The 15,226-nt window shown below is 36.0% G+C and overlaps 1 protein-coding gene across 1 annotated transcript; it reads right to left on the reverse strand.

Annotated features, from left to right (window-relative positions):
- Positions 1-323: 323 nt before the first annotated feature.
- Positions 324-8,146, reverse strand: LOC128161064 (uncharacterized). The gene is made up of 4 exons (XM_052824316.1): positions 7,656-8,146; positions 6,182-6,284; positions 2,425-2,578; positions 324-874 (listed from the first exon to the last, which is right to left on the reverse strand). Exons 1-4 carry the CDS (start codon positions 7,768-7,770, stop codon positions 710-712), a joined length of 537 nt encoding a protein of 178 aa, XP_052680276.1. The 5' UTR covers positions 7,771-8,146; the 3' UTR covers positions 324-709.
- Between the last annotated feature and the right edge of the window lie 7,080 nt (positions 8,147-15,226).

Raw genomic sequence — 15,226 nt, forward strand, 5'->3', positions numbered from 1 at the left:
AACTCCATGATAATTCCATTTTTTATATGTAAATTTTAAAAAAAATTGTTGCTGCGATAAAAAGTGGCCCCCCCCCCCTTGATGCTACGTGCCTGCCTCAGCGTTAGCATCGCACTTAGCAACGGGTAACATTACGAATTGTCATCCGCTTCGCGTCGGTTGACAATGGTTTTCTCGGGGTGTCAATTTCAACTGTTACCCTCCCAAACAGGCACTATTTATATAATATTTGACAAGATAACGGCGCTCTGACCTCAGCAATGATCGTCTGCGGACAGAGAGTACAAAACATACAGATAGATCGTATTGATTTTCACAAAAACTAATCTATATTATGATTTATTCTGTGATGAACGAATAAACAAAACATGGACAGTTAAGAAACAATATAACGGTTGGTTTTCACATGTATGTACAGACATTAATTGTAGCAATATATCCCAAATCAGAATCAAGGGGAGAGAACTGTAGCATCTATTCCGGCGAGCCATCCTCTTCTTTTAGACGAATAACAATCCAGTTTGTATAATCACAGTAAAAGATTCGCTATCAGTTCTGGATTACTGTCCCGTCATGAATGAATGAAAGTTTGCGGGTAAAAAGGGAAAATATACACCTGCGGGAAAGCATATTGCGATCAAGACAAAGGAAGTGACGTCATGTTAATGGTTTGAGTAGTTTGTGTGATTGTATGCGCACAAGGCGAGTCTTAGAGCACCATGCCCCCGTGTTCATCCTCCTTGGGGAAGGCAGTACACTGCAATGTCTCTATCATCCCGTGCCCTGGCCCCATCTCCTGCCACTCAAAGCCCCCGATCACCATGTTGAGGGTCACGCGAGTATCTTTGGTAAAATCACAGGTAGCATTGGACACCTGAAAACATTGAAAACACATCAAACATGATTATATGACTGACAAAAATATTAGTTTGTATTCATAAAACATACTATTATATTATCATGTTTCTAATAAACAGTAAAAGATTGGGGTTGGCATAAAGAAAATCAATTTGCAATAAGCAATTTCAATACTGTTTTACTGTATTGCGTTCACATTTAGACTGATGTGCAGACCGGTTATTCTTGTTCTGCTACATATAACTTAAACTCGGTATAAGGAATGGTGGCGATGTTTGAGGTTAATTTAATGATAAGGAAAATACTAAAATGTTAAGCTTTGCCACAGAACGATCATCACACTCTTGACTGGTGTATTACAAATAAATAAAGACAATTAATACTGATGTTATGATCCCGAACGCGAGTGAGGTCGAAAAATGTTTAAAAGTCAATGTATGCTTTATGAAAGAACTCCGAATTAAAAGAACGCAATAAAGACAAAGAGAATTACGCTGAGTTCTCTATTAGATCTCTAAAATAAAAAATACGATTTATAATTATTTTTCCAGTCGTGCTTTGTTTCAAGGAATGCCATAATTATGGTTGCACCCCTAGCTCTAAACTAATCTCACTGCTCTAATCTGTCCAAGAACCATGCATCCCTGTTGACAATCCAGCCCTAGTCATATTAATAGATGAGTCATTGTATTATTGGCATGTCCATAAAATTATCTGACATGCGGATAACGATTGTATTCGCCATGTTCAACGCTGGTTGCCGGTTTTAACACAGACAATTGTCTTTGCGAATTTTTTTTTAATATCCTAAAAGTGAAAGGCATTGAGCTTCAACACATTAAAAGTACTCAGCAGGACACAACGGCATTTATTTAAAGGGGTCAGGATGGTCAACGAGTTATCCATCAGATTTACTTATAAACTATTGTATAGTGAAGAAAAAATAATAGTACATGTATTTATTTGAAATACCAAGTATTCGAACATTTTCCAATATCTTTATTTTCTTCTCAAGGGTTATAGATCTCATAGAGTCTAAAAATGACCACTGTCCTCTAAACTGGTTCAGAAGGAAGGCAACCAGTTTTTAAGTAACGAAGAGATCTAAAGGCGTTTCAACGAGCCAAAAGCATCTCTGTAACACCTGATTTACTACAGCCACTTCTGGTCATTAACAATCGGCATGTAGGAACATATTGGCGTACACATCGAGGATGGTAGCTGATCAATGGCCGTTGATTAGATGTTCCATGCTGATACATGCCGAGATAGACGAAGAATTAACACGGCGAAGCCTGTCTTAGTGTCTCATTATTAGTTCTACCGGTGGTTGCATTGGCTTCATACATTAGTTTTTCCCTCCATAATCAATACTCTAGGAAGCCCATTTGCTATTCCTAACTGATCCGGCGCGGAAATTCCTTACGGACGAATGTTGACAAGCCCGCGATTTGTGTCCATTAGTATCCAAGAAAACGGCGTGGCGAAATCAAGATTTAGAAGGATAAATCTCTCTCTCTCCCTCTCTCTCTCTCTCTCTCTCTCTCTCTCTCTCTGTGTATATACCTGTGCCCCCCACAGCTTGCCGGTAAAGGCCACCGACTTTTTCAGCAGTTGTTCACAGAGTTCCCTCAGTTCATCGAAGCCCCCCGTCTCTGTGCACTTTGAATCCGCGCCTAAGCCTGGATAGTAGCCGTAGGCTATCCTCATCCCATCCACTCTGTCAAAATTAAACACCTCTATTACCGGTAATACTAACTAACAATATCATAGCTCTCCTAGGTGTATATGGAGACATTAAAACGCAATCTAATTAAAATTAGATCCTTCACGCTCTCGTATTTGATATGTCGCTGTGTCCTCACAGCGACATATCAAATACGAGAGCGTGAAGGATCTATTTTAATTAGATTGCATTAAAACGATAATTTTTAATAAGAATGAAACTGCAGTTTGGATCTAATCAAATAATATCAACGTTTTGAAAATCTAAATCGTACAATATTTTAACATAAATTTTCGAAATGAAAAAATTAAGAAAGCCCAGCTGTTTTCGATCACGTGACTTGCAGATCAGGAGTTGACACTGTATTCTATTGTGCTACGCTGGTAGAAACAAAAAGTCTGAAGATTAAAATGTTCAGAAATGTAATTAATTTTATTGTTCATTAAAAAAAATGTAAAGCACCTCGCAATATCGAAGAGTCCCATGCTTCCTTTAGTGATTTTTCAAGTTCAATTCAAATCTTTTGTCACTAAAATGTATATGGGGGGGGGGGGGGGGTTGTTCGGATGATGGTATTGAGTGCAACTAAATTCAACAGTAGTAGGTGTTGATTGATGATATCAATACCAGATATGGGTGCGGCCCTCAGCAGTTGTTTGTATTATTTTCGGTAACTTTACTGTGTGAATTTTAAAAAGCTTAAAATTTTGATGGGGGGGGGGGGGGTGAGGACTTCTTTACCCCTACTCTAGATCGGCGCACCAACAAATGACCCTTACATTACACATTGCTTTGCATATATATGATCATCCGGATTAAATATCGCTGAAAGCAGCAATAAACATTATGTAGGTATGTTAATGACACCAACAAACAGGTTTAATATTTCCGGGATCGACTCTCATTTTAATGACACCAACCTTGTTATGGGTCTATATCAAAACGTTAGACCGGATGCAATATTATATTCAGACTTATTGTCACATCTTACTTGTGTTTAGCCAGCTACATGTATAATATTGTTTTGATATTATTCGCGTTATGAGTTATGAGAGCAATTTAATTTGAATACCTCCTAAGACTAGGAAGATACAAGTAATGCCTCCTTCATTTCTGAAGCTGTCAGAGAATTACAAGATAAGCAAATCGAAGAAAATTTGATGGATCGGGACATCATTACGGCGCATCAAATCTTAATCACTTGACTCTATCAATCTGGGTTTGAACAACAAATACTAAACCAGGAAGAGGAGAATTCCAATAGGATGCACGCGTGACGAGTTTTTATTATCCGTCTGCTGTCTAATGTCTGTATGACTGCGTAGTTTACCTGTGAACCCACGGTACCCTGAGGCTCCATCAACCACTAAATACTAAAGCACATCGTTAACAGCATTCAATGCAGACCATTACAGCCTACTATATTAGTCCCAGACAACAAACCGTCCGATACCAATTATACTAACAGGAAGTTCAAAACAGGGGTCATGTTGCAGCCATTGCCGATAATGAACTATGATTATTCGTAGATGCATCTTTTTTAATGCCATTTATTTTGCCAAAAAATTAATATTCTCTTGGTAATGACAAACGTAGCAATTTGACACTTCAAAAAATGAATTTTTCATAATGTGAGAAAAGTAAACTGACACGACCTAACTTTGCGCTGCAATACTGCGTTGTAAAACGTTCTAGCACCTTACTCAAGAACAACGACGCAGTTCATTTAAAACCGTATTTTTTTTCCACCCATCAAAACATGTCCACTTATCAGTGTACTCGACAACAGGAAATAATTCTAAGAAAGAATACAACCAAGGTTTTTTTAGTAACAAGAATATAAGAGTATGACGCTTCAGACTGAGAAGTTCCCGAAAAAGGACGCTACAGCGTGACGGCGCTAACACTGCACAATGACGAGCGTGTTACAATATTCACCGTGGTGACGGCGCTAACACTGCACAGTGACGAGCGTGTTACAATGATCACCGTGGTGACGGTGCTAACACTGCACACTGACGAGCGTGTTACAATGATCACCGTGGTGACGGTGCTAACACTGCACAGTGACGAGCGTGTTACAATGATCACCGTGGTGACGGTGCCAACACTGCACAGTGACGAGCGTGTTACAATGATCACCGTGGTGACGGTGCCAACACTGCACAGTGACGAGCGTGTTACAATGATCACCGTGGTGTCGTACTCTGGGGATAATGATGCAGTTGTCTCACATGTACAGAGCTTCACAATAAAGCTCAACTATTCCACTGGTTTTAAAGAATAAAAAACGTATCTGTGTTAAAAGACCAAGAAAAAGTACACGAAGACAACATTTTTTAACAATACAATTTTGGTGTAGCCGATTAACCATTCATAGATGTTCACATGTTCCTAAGAGTTATATTTCCGTATGATACTGTGGGATAGACTTCCATTGCACTGCAAACTGGCCCCCCATGAATTACACTTGACAACTTTCAGACCACCACTCACCGACGGGTACTTGATGTCATTACATGTCCATGTAATAACTGATGTAACAGTCAAAAGAACTTTTAATGTCATAACGTTAACATCGTCAGTATATAGTAATCTTTACATTATGCTCTTATATGTCCACTTACAACAAATTAATACATTAATATGTCGACGTTTAGTAAAGGTCATTGAATGAATATTAAATTATGTGTTGTACTATGATAACGCGATTTTTATTACATTACATGCTCATGCAATATTTGATATCGCTCCTTAATCATGTAATACCCGATATCTGTTTTTGTACATGCCCACGTTATATCGTTAGACGTTTCTCAGATGTTTTTAAATGACTATTTTACATTTTTACGTCCTATTTGATGTCATTATATGTAAACGCAAAGTGGCGTAATACCTAATATCTGTTCATGTTCAAGTGATACGTGATTTTATTAAACGTCTGCTTAAGGTCTATGATTACCTTATTTTTGTTCAAGATTATGTAATATCTTTTTGTTCATGTTAAACTTAATACCGTAATTTTCTTCGTGTTTACGTAATACCTTACATTCGTTGATATGCTCACGTTATACAATATATCAGTTATTGCAAACATACCGTAATACACAGTTGCTTAAGTTCACGCATTACCTTATATTTGTTCATGTTTACGAGATACCTTATATATCTTCATGTTCACGTTATACCATATAGTTGTTCATGCTCACGCAATCCCTTATACTTCTTCATCTTCACGTAATTTCATGTTTACGTAATATTTTTACATCTGCCCATGTTCACGCAATACCTTATATCTGTTCATGTCAAATAATACTTTATATATATGTTCATGTTCTCGTTATACCTTAAATTTGTTCATGTTCACGCAATATTTTACATATGTTACTGTCTGCGTAATATTTTATATCTGTTCATGTTTACGTAATATCTTATACTTGTTCATGTTCACGTAACATCTTATACCTGTTCATGTTTACGAATACCATAAACCTGTTCATGTTCACTTAACATCTTATACCTGTTCATGTTTACGTTATATCATAAACCTGTTCATGTTCACGTAACATCGTATACCCGTTCATGTTCACGTATTACCTGATGTCGTTACATGTCCATGTTTCCGTGGGGAACAGTCCCGGCCTGTGCTGGCCACAGGAAACCTCTCTGCCATACACGGTGACGTTGGAGAAAGATTTATCTGTAAAACAGAGGCCCCCATATTTAATGAGCTTTCTATTTCTGCCAACCAGTCGTCAATAAAATCAGAACCTGCTTTGTTTCCTTATTTTTGTCATTTATGGCAACAAGGAAGACAGATGATGTTTACAGGTTTGTCTAGTGCAGCAACAAAATGATCAATCGAAACGCTACCTAGGATTGTTTTTAAAGTAAATTATTTGTCCTACTGAAGGCAACATGCATTTGACGACGACAATCAGACGTTCAGAGATATTAATTAAAGATGACAATTAACATGGCTGCCATCCCTGACCTTTGGTTTAATAGTTCAGGGTTAAGGCCACATTTATTACCATGCAACAACAGGTGCTATAGGACAGGATCGACCCCCCCCCCCCCCCCCCTTCCACCCTAGCCCCAAGTATATAGACCCCCGGGACTAGAAATATGTCATAAAAAGATAATTTAATAAAAAATAAATAAATAAAGTCCCGGGGGTCTATATACTTGGGGTTGGGGGTGGAAGGGGGGTGGATCCTGTCCTCAAGCACCTGTGCATGCAACATCTTTGACGCTATGTTGATAGAATCAAAATAGCAGTGGACACTCCTTAAAATGAAGTGTCACATGTCTTATACCAGGGAGTGGAAGAAGTAAGCTATAATCAGGGACGTATATACTTAGTATAAATAATGTCCCTGCTTAAATATAATACATGTACATTCATTTCGCCAGTGGCTTACTAAAATGATACAGGCTACTTTTATTTTAAAAAATTATGATATACTTAACTAGTGCATCTAGTAAACGTAAAAAATTACACTAATTTAGATTTACATTTACACCAAAAGAGATAAACAAGTTATTTATAATTCACACACTTAAATTTGACCTTCCGTGTGCGACGACAAACTTTTTAAGTTAGTTTAATAACATAATCATGTGTCTACTAAACCGACTGCTATATTCCATTTAATGAAGCGTTGATGCATTTAGACAAACACGTTTTATTGAGACTAAGAGACGTTAAGTTGTTTGTGGAACAGTTATCAATGTTAGAATCGATGATAAACTTTATACATAAATGTGACCAAACAAATGTCCCCATCAGATAAAAAAAAAATGACGAATGTTCGCCCATCTCGGACGGATCATAATAATGTGTGTATTTCTGGTATGCACATGGCGATGAGCCATTACCTTCCCAAACCCTTGGCCAGTAGCGTGTACAATAAACCATAAACTATTGCTCAGTGACATAGCGACATTCGGGAACAACACAAACAACTGACGAATCCAGCCTCTTATCGTAAAGTCAAATATTAACACAGGAAACAAAATCCAAGTGTTAATGGGATTTCGGGGGAAATCGCCATCAAAACAAACCTACCTTGAATTAATAGAAACTCTTCTTCTATATCACCCGCCACACAGTACATATACAAAGCCTGTAGGGCCAGCAGTCCATACGCCACTAGGCTAGCAGGTGCCCCCCTGCTCCCCATGTTCCCTGAAACCTGTCCTTGGTTGAGGTCACTAGCCCGGGGCAGTAAGATACATCCCTCCTAAAGTTCTGGCCATGTTTCCCGGAGCCTCGGTGTGTCCCTATTACCGTCCAGCTGTTGACTGCGCTATCTAAGTCCTTGACCCCCAGGGGTCGACCAATCAAGTCCGATGTAATAATCTCTCCAACGGCAGTCTGAAACGCGACACCTGAAGGAGAAATGGAGGTGCGCGTTATTAAAACACAAACAATGTACTTTGACGTGGTAAACAGATAATGAATTTCCTCGTGTAGACTGACGGACGGAAGACTTGTTTCCACTCTCAAACGATGACAAATTTTCTAATGACTGATGAACTGTTATGAGCTTGCAGCCAATTCTGATCGATCCCAGCAAGAAGGAACCTTTTCTACGGAAAGAGGATCTATAGATTGTTGTTAAAATACAGGTGTTTTATTCCACTTGAAGCGCACTTGAAGTGCACAGGATTTTGTTTGTTATAAAAATAAATTTTATTAAAAGACAGAGGACATTTAATTTGCGCAGATGCCAACATACCTGAATAATTCAAATCCTCAACAATCCCTGTCTCTGGTCACTTTGCAATATTTGCTGGTTGAATCAGAAAGGGAGGACTCGATCGATTGAAGGCAATTTCTACAACAGCTGTCAAAGGGCTTTTTGAATGGAGAGTAAAAAAAAAAAGATAACTACGAGTGGTTGGAAGTATGTTACATTATAAGTTTAAAATTTATCAATATAGACTTAAACTGCAATAGTTAAGTTTACATTTATAAATTGTAATTATTAACTTTAAATGTAACAAGCATATCAAAACAACAAAAATGTGTACTGTTTGTCCGTCCATACTCTCTCTCTCTCTCTCTCTCTCTCTCTCTCTCTCTCTCTCTCTCTCTCTCTCTCTCTCTCTCTCTCTCTCTCTCTCTCTCGTAGTAGTAGTAGTAATTCAGTACCCTTTAACATCACTGCAAAGCAAACAAACAAGAAGAGATTATTTTATTGATCGGAGGCTGCACCGTAAAAACAAAACAACGCAGATTTCATTATGGTCAAACATTCAAAGTTTGAACGAGAAAACGAGTTTTAAAAATCGATGATTAATCTGAAGGGAGCTAGAACGAACATTTCAATGGATGAGCTTTATAGGTGTCAGTTGTATATCTAAACAAGCCAGTTGTGAAGAGTGTGTCAGTCAAATTCAATATGTCTCGCTAAAAACAAGCAACAGCCATTTTTAGTAATGTTATAGATGGAGAACCGTCTAGTTTGTTAATTAATGATTTGCAAATTAATCTCGTCCTCTGCAAGTCGACTCACCACAACGGATGCAGGTCTCTTAATTTGTTCTGGCAAGCAAGGGAATGGCAGAGGTAATGTCCATCATTCACACCCCCCCCCCAATAAAATCTTTTGAGTTTCCCGTCAATATTCAGCAATCATCCGATAATGTATGGGTTTTTCTAAATTCAAAAATCCATAGCTAGGTATAAGCATTAAAAGAAACTGGTTTCCTTTTCAGCTTTCATAATAACAACTCTGATATATTTGAAGGACAAAAAATTTGACATTGGCCCCTGAATAGATGTATAGACACGGCTTGGTATTCTTTAGAATAAACACACAAATCCGTCCCTATTGGTTGAATATACCAATACAAAGTCATTTCATGTTTGCCTACCCAAAGAAAACAGTATGCGTCCTTGAAGACGCAGACAAAAATATGAAACTTAAATATCATATGTTAAAAATTCTTTTAAAAGCAAAACTAAAAAAAAATATTCCTCTGGTTTTCATACCACTGTGACATAATTGTTTATTCGTGTTAGGAAAAATAAAGAATGTTGTACTGTTTTTAGAGTTAAGGGTTAGTTGATATGTGTGTATACTAGTACACGTATATCAGAGGGAATTTGATTCCCAGTTCTGGAACCCAATACAACTGGGATATCCTTCTATCAATAAAAATTTTAATCAACACTTAATATGAATTGAAAAAAGACGATAAGATTTTGTTACTTTATATTTACACTTAAAAATATATAAACCATGATTTTTAAAAAAAAATTTCCACTGGAAAATACACAATACATAGACATATACAGTACAACATATAAAGAGGTGGTGCAAGACAAAATACATGTACACAAATTATTCAATACCATAAATGTCTATAGAATCTTCCAATTACATGTTTGACCCTTGAACGTTATCTTATTTTGTCATGGGAACTTGACATATCCTTGGTATAAAACAATTTGTTAGTGTAATATATAATTAATCAATGCGTGAATGAAATTTTTACCTTTTCTCGATAATCTGAAATTTGTCTTCAATGAATGTAGTACATTTCATGAACTAGGTCTACAAGCTGTTAATTAGGAAATAGCTATCGTCGATTTATGATATCTAATTTGGGTACTGGGTTAAAAATTGTCACGTTTGTTGACATCGCGATCGGATGTCCAATCCCTTCCCATCTATAAGATGAGTTTGTTGTTATTCTGCTATGGATTGGCAGTGGATACAAATACGACGACTAATCCCGCAAATACCTAGGGTCGAAGTCAAACGTCTCATCCAATCAATAACAATATTGTAAATTACTAACGATATTTGGCATCGCTATAATAACATCAAGATCTTAATATTCATTTCTTGATGATGAATTTCTAAAAAACAACAACAAATTTTCATTTGAAATGCACACACTTTTAGAATACCTTGAAGGGAAAAATAAAATTTCCTTTTTTCATTCTCTTTTTATTTATTTTTTCAATCAACCAAGAGTGATCTTTCTTATCGAAGGATTCGCGAACTATATCCGATATTGCGCCCATTTCCGGTTTTTGATTGGTATACGGAAGAGCTTGAACTTCCAGTGAACTGGTTATCAGCCCACAAGGGGACAATAACCACCATGAAGAAGCCAAATGGTAGAGTAGCACAACCCAATATATCTAGTGTTTACTAATACTAGTGATATGCAAAGATCTCCTTTAAGCATATACTTACATTTGCACTGCCAGATTTTATTTGAACTATCATATCTTTAGTATATAAATTCTGTATTTGATTTCCGATTTAAACCCTTTGGTAGTTGCCTTTTTTAATTAGAAATTTCTTTCAAATCATGAACTCAACACGTTCCATTTTATTTATCAAAAAACTATCGGACTATAAACATTTTAGAATACCTTGATTGGCAAAATCAGATCCCCTTTTTCATTCCCTTTTTAAGGTCTTCCGTTTCCAGCGGAAGACCTTATAGTTTTCGTACTGTTTCTAATTATTTTTTTTCTTCCAAATTTTGTGCACGCGATTTCTTGAAAACCTTTTGACCGATATCAATCATTTTTTCACAGATTATTGGGTGTGATCTAAACTTCATACATTTTTTCATTTTTTGTGTCGTCACTTCCGGTACCGATTTATCGGCTATTTTGTAATTTTTTAGGACATATTTTGTGCAGAGCTGATCTCAGAAACTATCAGAGATATGACTATGAAATTTTCAGGATAGGTAGTCAATAGTTTGGAGTTGTGCACTATTATGTTGTTTTACGCTAGTGGCGCCATTTCTTGGAGCTCGGCTAGGCACGAAAATTGGGTACGAATTTTCATTCAAAATGTTCATACTTTTTGATCTGTATCTTCTTATCAGTTGATATTTTGTTAAAACATAGATAACAAAAATAGTAGATTATCAAAAGTTCTTTCCAAGAAAATCAAGAAAAAGGGGCTGGTCCCTTTTTTTAGGGGCGAAGCGACTCGTAAACTCTATTACAAATAACTTAAAAATGATAAAGATTTGGTAATGCATTATAGAAGCAAAGTTGTTGATCGCAACAATATCTATTAGAAAAAATCATTGCCACGCCCATTTATTACGTAATTAGGGATTTTTAGGGGCCAAAGTACTTAAACTTGGACGCAATATATCTAGAGAAGTAGACATATTTTGTTAAACATCATAGAAGAAAAAATGTTTGCATTAATGGTTTAAATTGATTCCAATTATCAAAACACCAATGTCTGTCCCCATAAGGGATCTACAGGGCTGGCCCCTAAAATATTCAATCATTTGTATCTCAAAAATGAACAACAATTTTAGATGGGCGTAAGAACAAAAAATGTTAGAATTCTTAAGACCTTTTCAAAGAAATCATGAAAAAGGGTCTGGCTAATTTGATTAGGGGCCAAGACACTCGTAAACTCTATTACAAATAACTTAAAAACAATAAAGAATTTGTAATGGATTATAGAAGCAAAGTTGTTGATCGTAACAGTATCTATCAGAAAAAAATCATTGCCACGCCCATTTATTACGTAATTAGAGATTTTTTGGGGCCAAAGTACTTAAACTTGGACGCAATATATCTAGAAAAGGAGACATATTTTGTTAAGCATTGTAGAAGAGAAAATATTTTCATTCATAGTTTAAATTGATTCCAATTATCAAAACACCAATGTCTGTTCCCATAAGGGATCTACAGGGCTGGCTTCTTAAATATACAATCATTTGTAACTCAAAAATGAACAACAATTTTAGATGGGTGTAAGAACAAAAAATGTTAGAATTCTTAAGAATTTTTCAAAGAAATCAAGAAAAATAGGACTGGCCCTTTTAATTAGGGGTCAAGACACTCGTAAACTCTATTACAAATAACATAAAAATGATAACGATTTTGTAATGCATTATAGAAGCAAAGTTGTTGATCATAACAATATCTATCAGACAAAATCAATGCCACGCCCATTTATTGCGTAATTAGGGATTTTTAGGGGCTAAAGTACTTAAACTTTGGCGCAATATATCTAGAAAAGGAGACATATTTTGTTAAGCATTGTAGAAGAGAAAATGTTTGCATTGATTATTTTAATCGATTCCATTGATGAAAGCACCATTGTCTGTCCCCATTAAGGATTTAGAGGGCTGGCCCCTAAAACATTCAATCATTTGTATCTCAAAAATGAACAACAATTTTAGATGGTTGTAAGGACAAAAAATGTTAGTATTCGTGGGACCTTTTGAGTGAACTCAAAAAAGGGGCAGGCCCCTTAAATTAGGGGCCAAGAGACTCGTAAAGTTTCTTACACATACCTTAAAAAACGATGAAGATTTTGTAAAGCATCATAGAAGCAAAGTTGTTGATCGTAACAATATCAGTTTGTAAAACTCATTGCCACACCCATTGATGATGTAATTAAGGATTTTTGGGAACTAAAATCTTACATCTTTAATGTGCTGAATGTGAAAAAGCAAAACACTTTGTCTCGCATTTGAAAGGATATTGACAATCGTATACATTATCTGAAAGGGAGGGGTTGAGGAGAAATTCTGAAATTTTATTGATATTTTAATCGTATCGTTTAAAAAATTGAACGGAAGACCTACTCGTTACTCGTAACGAGATCGTATCTAGTTATTTATTTATTTATTCTATCAAGGAAGAGTTATCTTTCTTATCGAAGGATTCGCAAACTATATCCAACATTGCATTCATTTCCGGTCCCTGCTTGGTATCCGGACAAGTTGAACTTCCAGTGAACTGGTTCTCGGCCCACAAGGGGACAATAACCACCACGAAGAAGCATTTGCATTAACATTCTTTTTCCAATTTTATCAAATGCAATCATACCTGTGCACTGTTAGAGTTTATTTCAACTATGTCTTCAGTGTGTAAACCCTGTAATTGATTTCATTTGCATCAACTTTCTTTTTCCAATATTAGCAATTACTATAATTATATGATATAAAATATTGACTGGTTGTTAACCTATAGTATCAGTTCACTAGTGTATCTCGTCACTAGTCAGCCTCCAGCGTATTGATTCTTACTGGCTTTGCTGAGCCGCTGAGCGGATTCTTGTCTTGGTTTTACTTAGCTTATCCTAGGTATGGTTCTGCTTGGCTGTTTCAAGCATCGTTCCGCTTGGCTGATTCCTGTCTTGGTTGGCGACACATGAGCAGGCAATCGGCAACAAATGTGATGAGCCTAGATGAAGTGCGAGTTGTCGCTCCTTACCACAAGGATCCCTTTCGCTGTCTAACATTATTCGTCTTCTGTTGATGCCACTTTTACAGTATCATCAAGGTACTTCGATATAATTCTTACAATTTTAAGGACTTGGTGACCAATTTAGACTACATGGATCTGAAAAGAAGAGCTCAGTATAACGACGTACATGTAGGAAACACAATTCATTAAAATTAAAAAACTTATTAATCTCTATCAGCTTTCCTAGATAAAAATACTACATGGTATTCACCGGCTATATAGTAGGATTTTTATGTGCATGGATCTTAATGTTATACTTTTTTTCCCAAGCAGCCCCTTAACAAACCAACCATTCCTCGTCCGTTAAAACATACTTTAAAAATAAGGTACTTTTTAAAAGAAATGAAAGTGCCTTAATTTAGGACCACGTCTCTAACATAAAATAAAGCCAAAACTTTTGTTTTGGCTTTAGTTTTGTGAAAGTTAGTCTCGATGATGAAAAATGTTGATGTGAAATGTATAGCACGCCAAATTCACAAAAATGAGCTAAAATATATATAGTTTCACATTTGATAAATGAAGTTTATCGACTGATATCTATAGTTTACGAACCGCAAATCATAGTACACGATTCGGTAACTTTAGTTTTCATCTGTAAAACTACATGTATATCTAACGGCTGTAAACTATAGTTATCAAATGATATTCTAAGTTTATATGTCTCTAAATAACGTTAACAATAGATTTTGCTGATAAATATAAATATGTTTTGCAATTGCAAATGGTGGATTTTAGTATTAAATTAAGTTTTACACTTCTGAAACATAGATGATCGCGTTAACTATAGTTTTTGGATGTGAAATATAGATTATCGTCGTTAACTATAGTTTTCTGTCCGTAAAATATAGTTTACAGCCGTTTAACCTAGTTTATCAACTGTGAAAGTATGATAAGCTCATTTTTGTGAAAATGTGCACTCAATACGCACATTGAATTGGTTTTTTTTTTGGTTTTATTTTCAAAGTGTGTTGACTTGGTTCTAAACTTAATGATATGTTTTCAGGGTGCATTAATTTTCATAAAGTGAATCACAGCACGCGTTCTCAAAGCGAAGACGCAAGGTAAAATAAACAGCTCTTTGTTGATAAGGTCCTGCGCATTTTTGACAATTGTTTTTCGGTGATATGAGATGTATGTTTATTATTCCGTGATATAATCTAGAATTAAACCGCTTTTGAATGTGCATTAAACTTTCCTTTAAACCTTTAAGTCATCGATATACTCATTATGAGTTTTACGTCAGTGTAGGTAATAAACATTACCTGTCGAATAAAATCCGGCAAAAGAGATCGAAAGGATGAGCAAAACCTTGCATTCTTATGACCTAGGTACAATCGGGTCTTGACAAGATAGGATCAACAGTTTTATTTAAATAC

Source organism: Crassostrea angulata, chromosome 1 (genome assembly GCF_025612915.1).
Source record: "Crassostrea angulata isolate pt1a10 chromosome 1, ASM2561291v2, whole genome shotgun sequence".
Classification (NCBI taxonomy): Eukaryota; Metazoa; Mollusca; class Bivalvia; order Ostreida; family Ostreidae; genus Magallana; species Magallana angulata.

What these genes read in the sequence shown, in the direction of transcription:
- LOC128161064 (XM_052824316.1), bottom strand. Translation starts at nt 7,770, where the DNA reads ATGGGGAGCAGGGGGGCACCTGCTAGCCTAGTGGCGTATGGACTGCTG. An exon ending in TGGACATGTAACGACATCAG is followed by an intron (nt 2,579 to 6,181) that starts GTAATACGTGAA and finishes TAATTTTGACAG; the next exon opens with AGTGGATGGGATGAGGATAG. An exon ending in GCAAGCTGTGGGGGGCACAG is followed by an intron (nt 875 to 2,424) that starts GTATATACACAG and finishes CAATGTTTTCAG; the next exon opens with GTGTCCAATGCTACCTGTGA.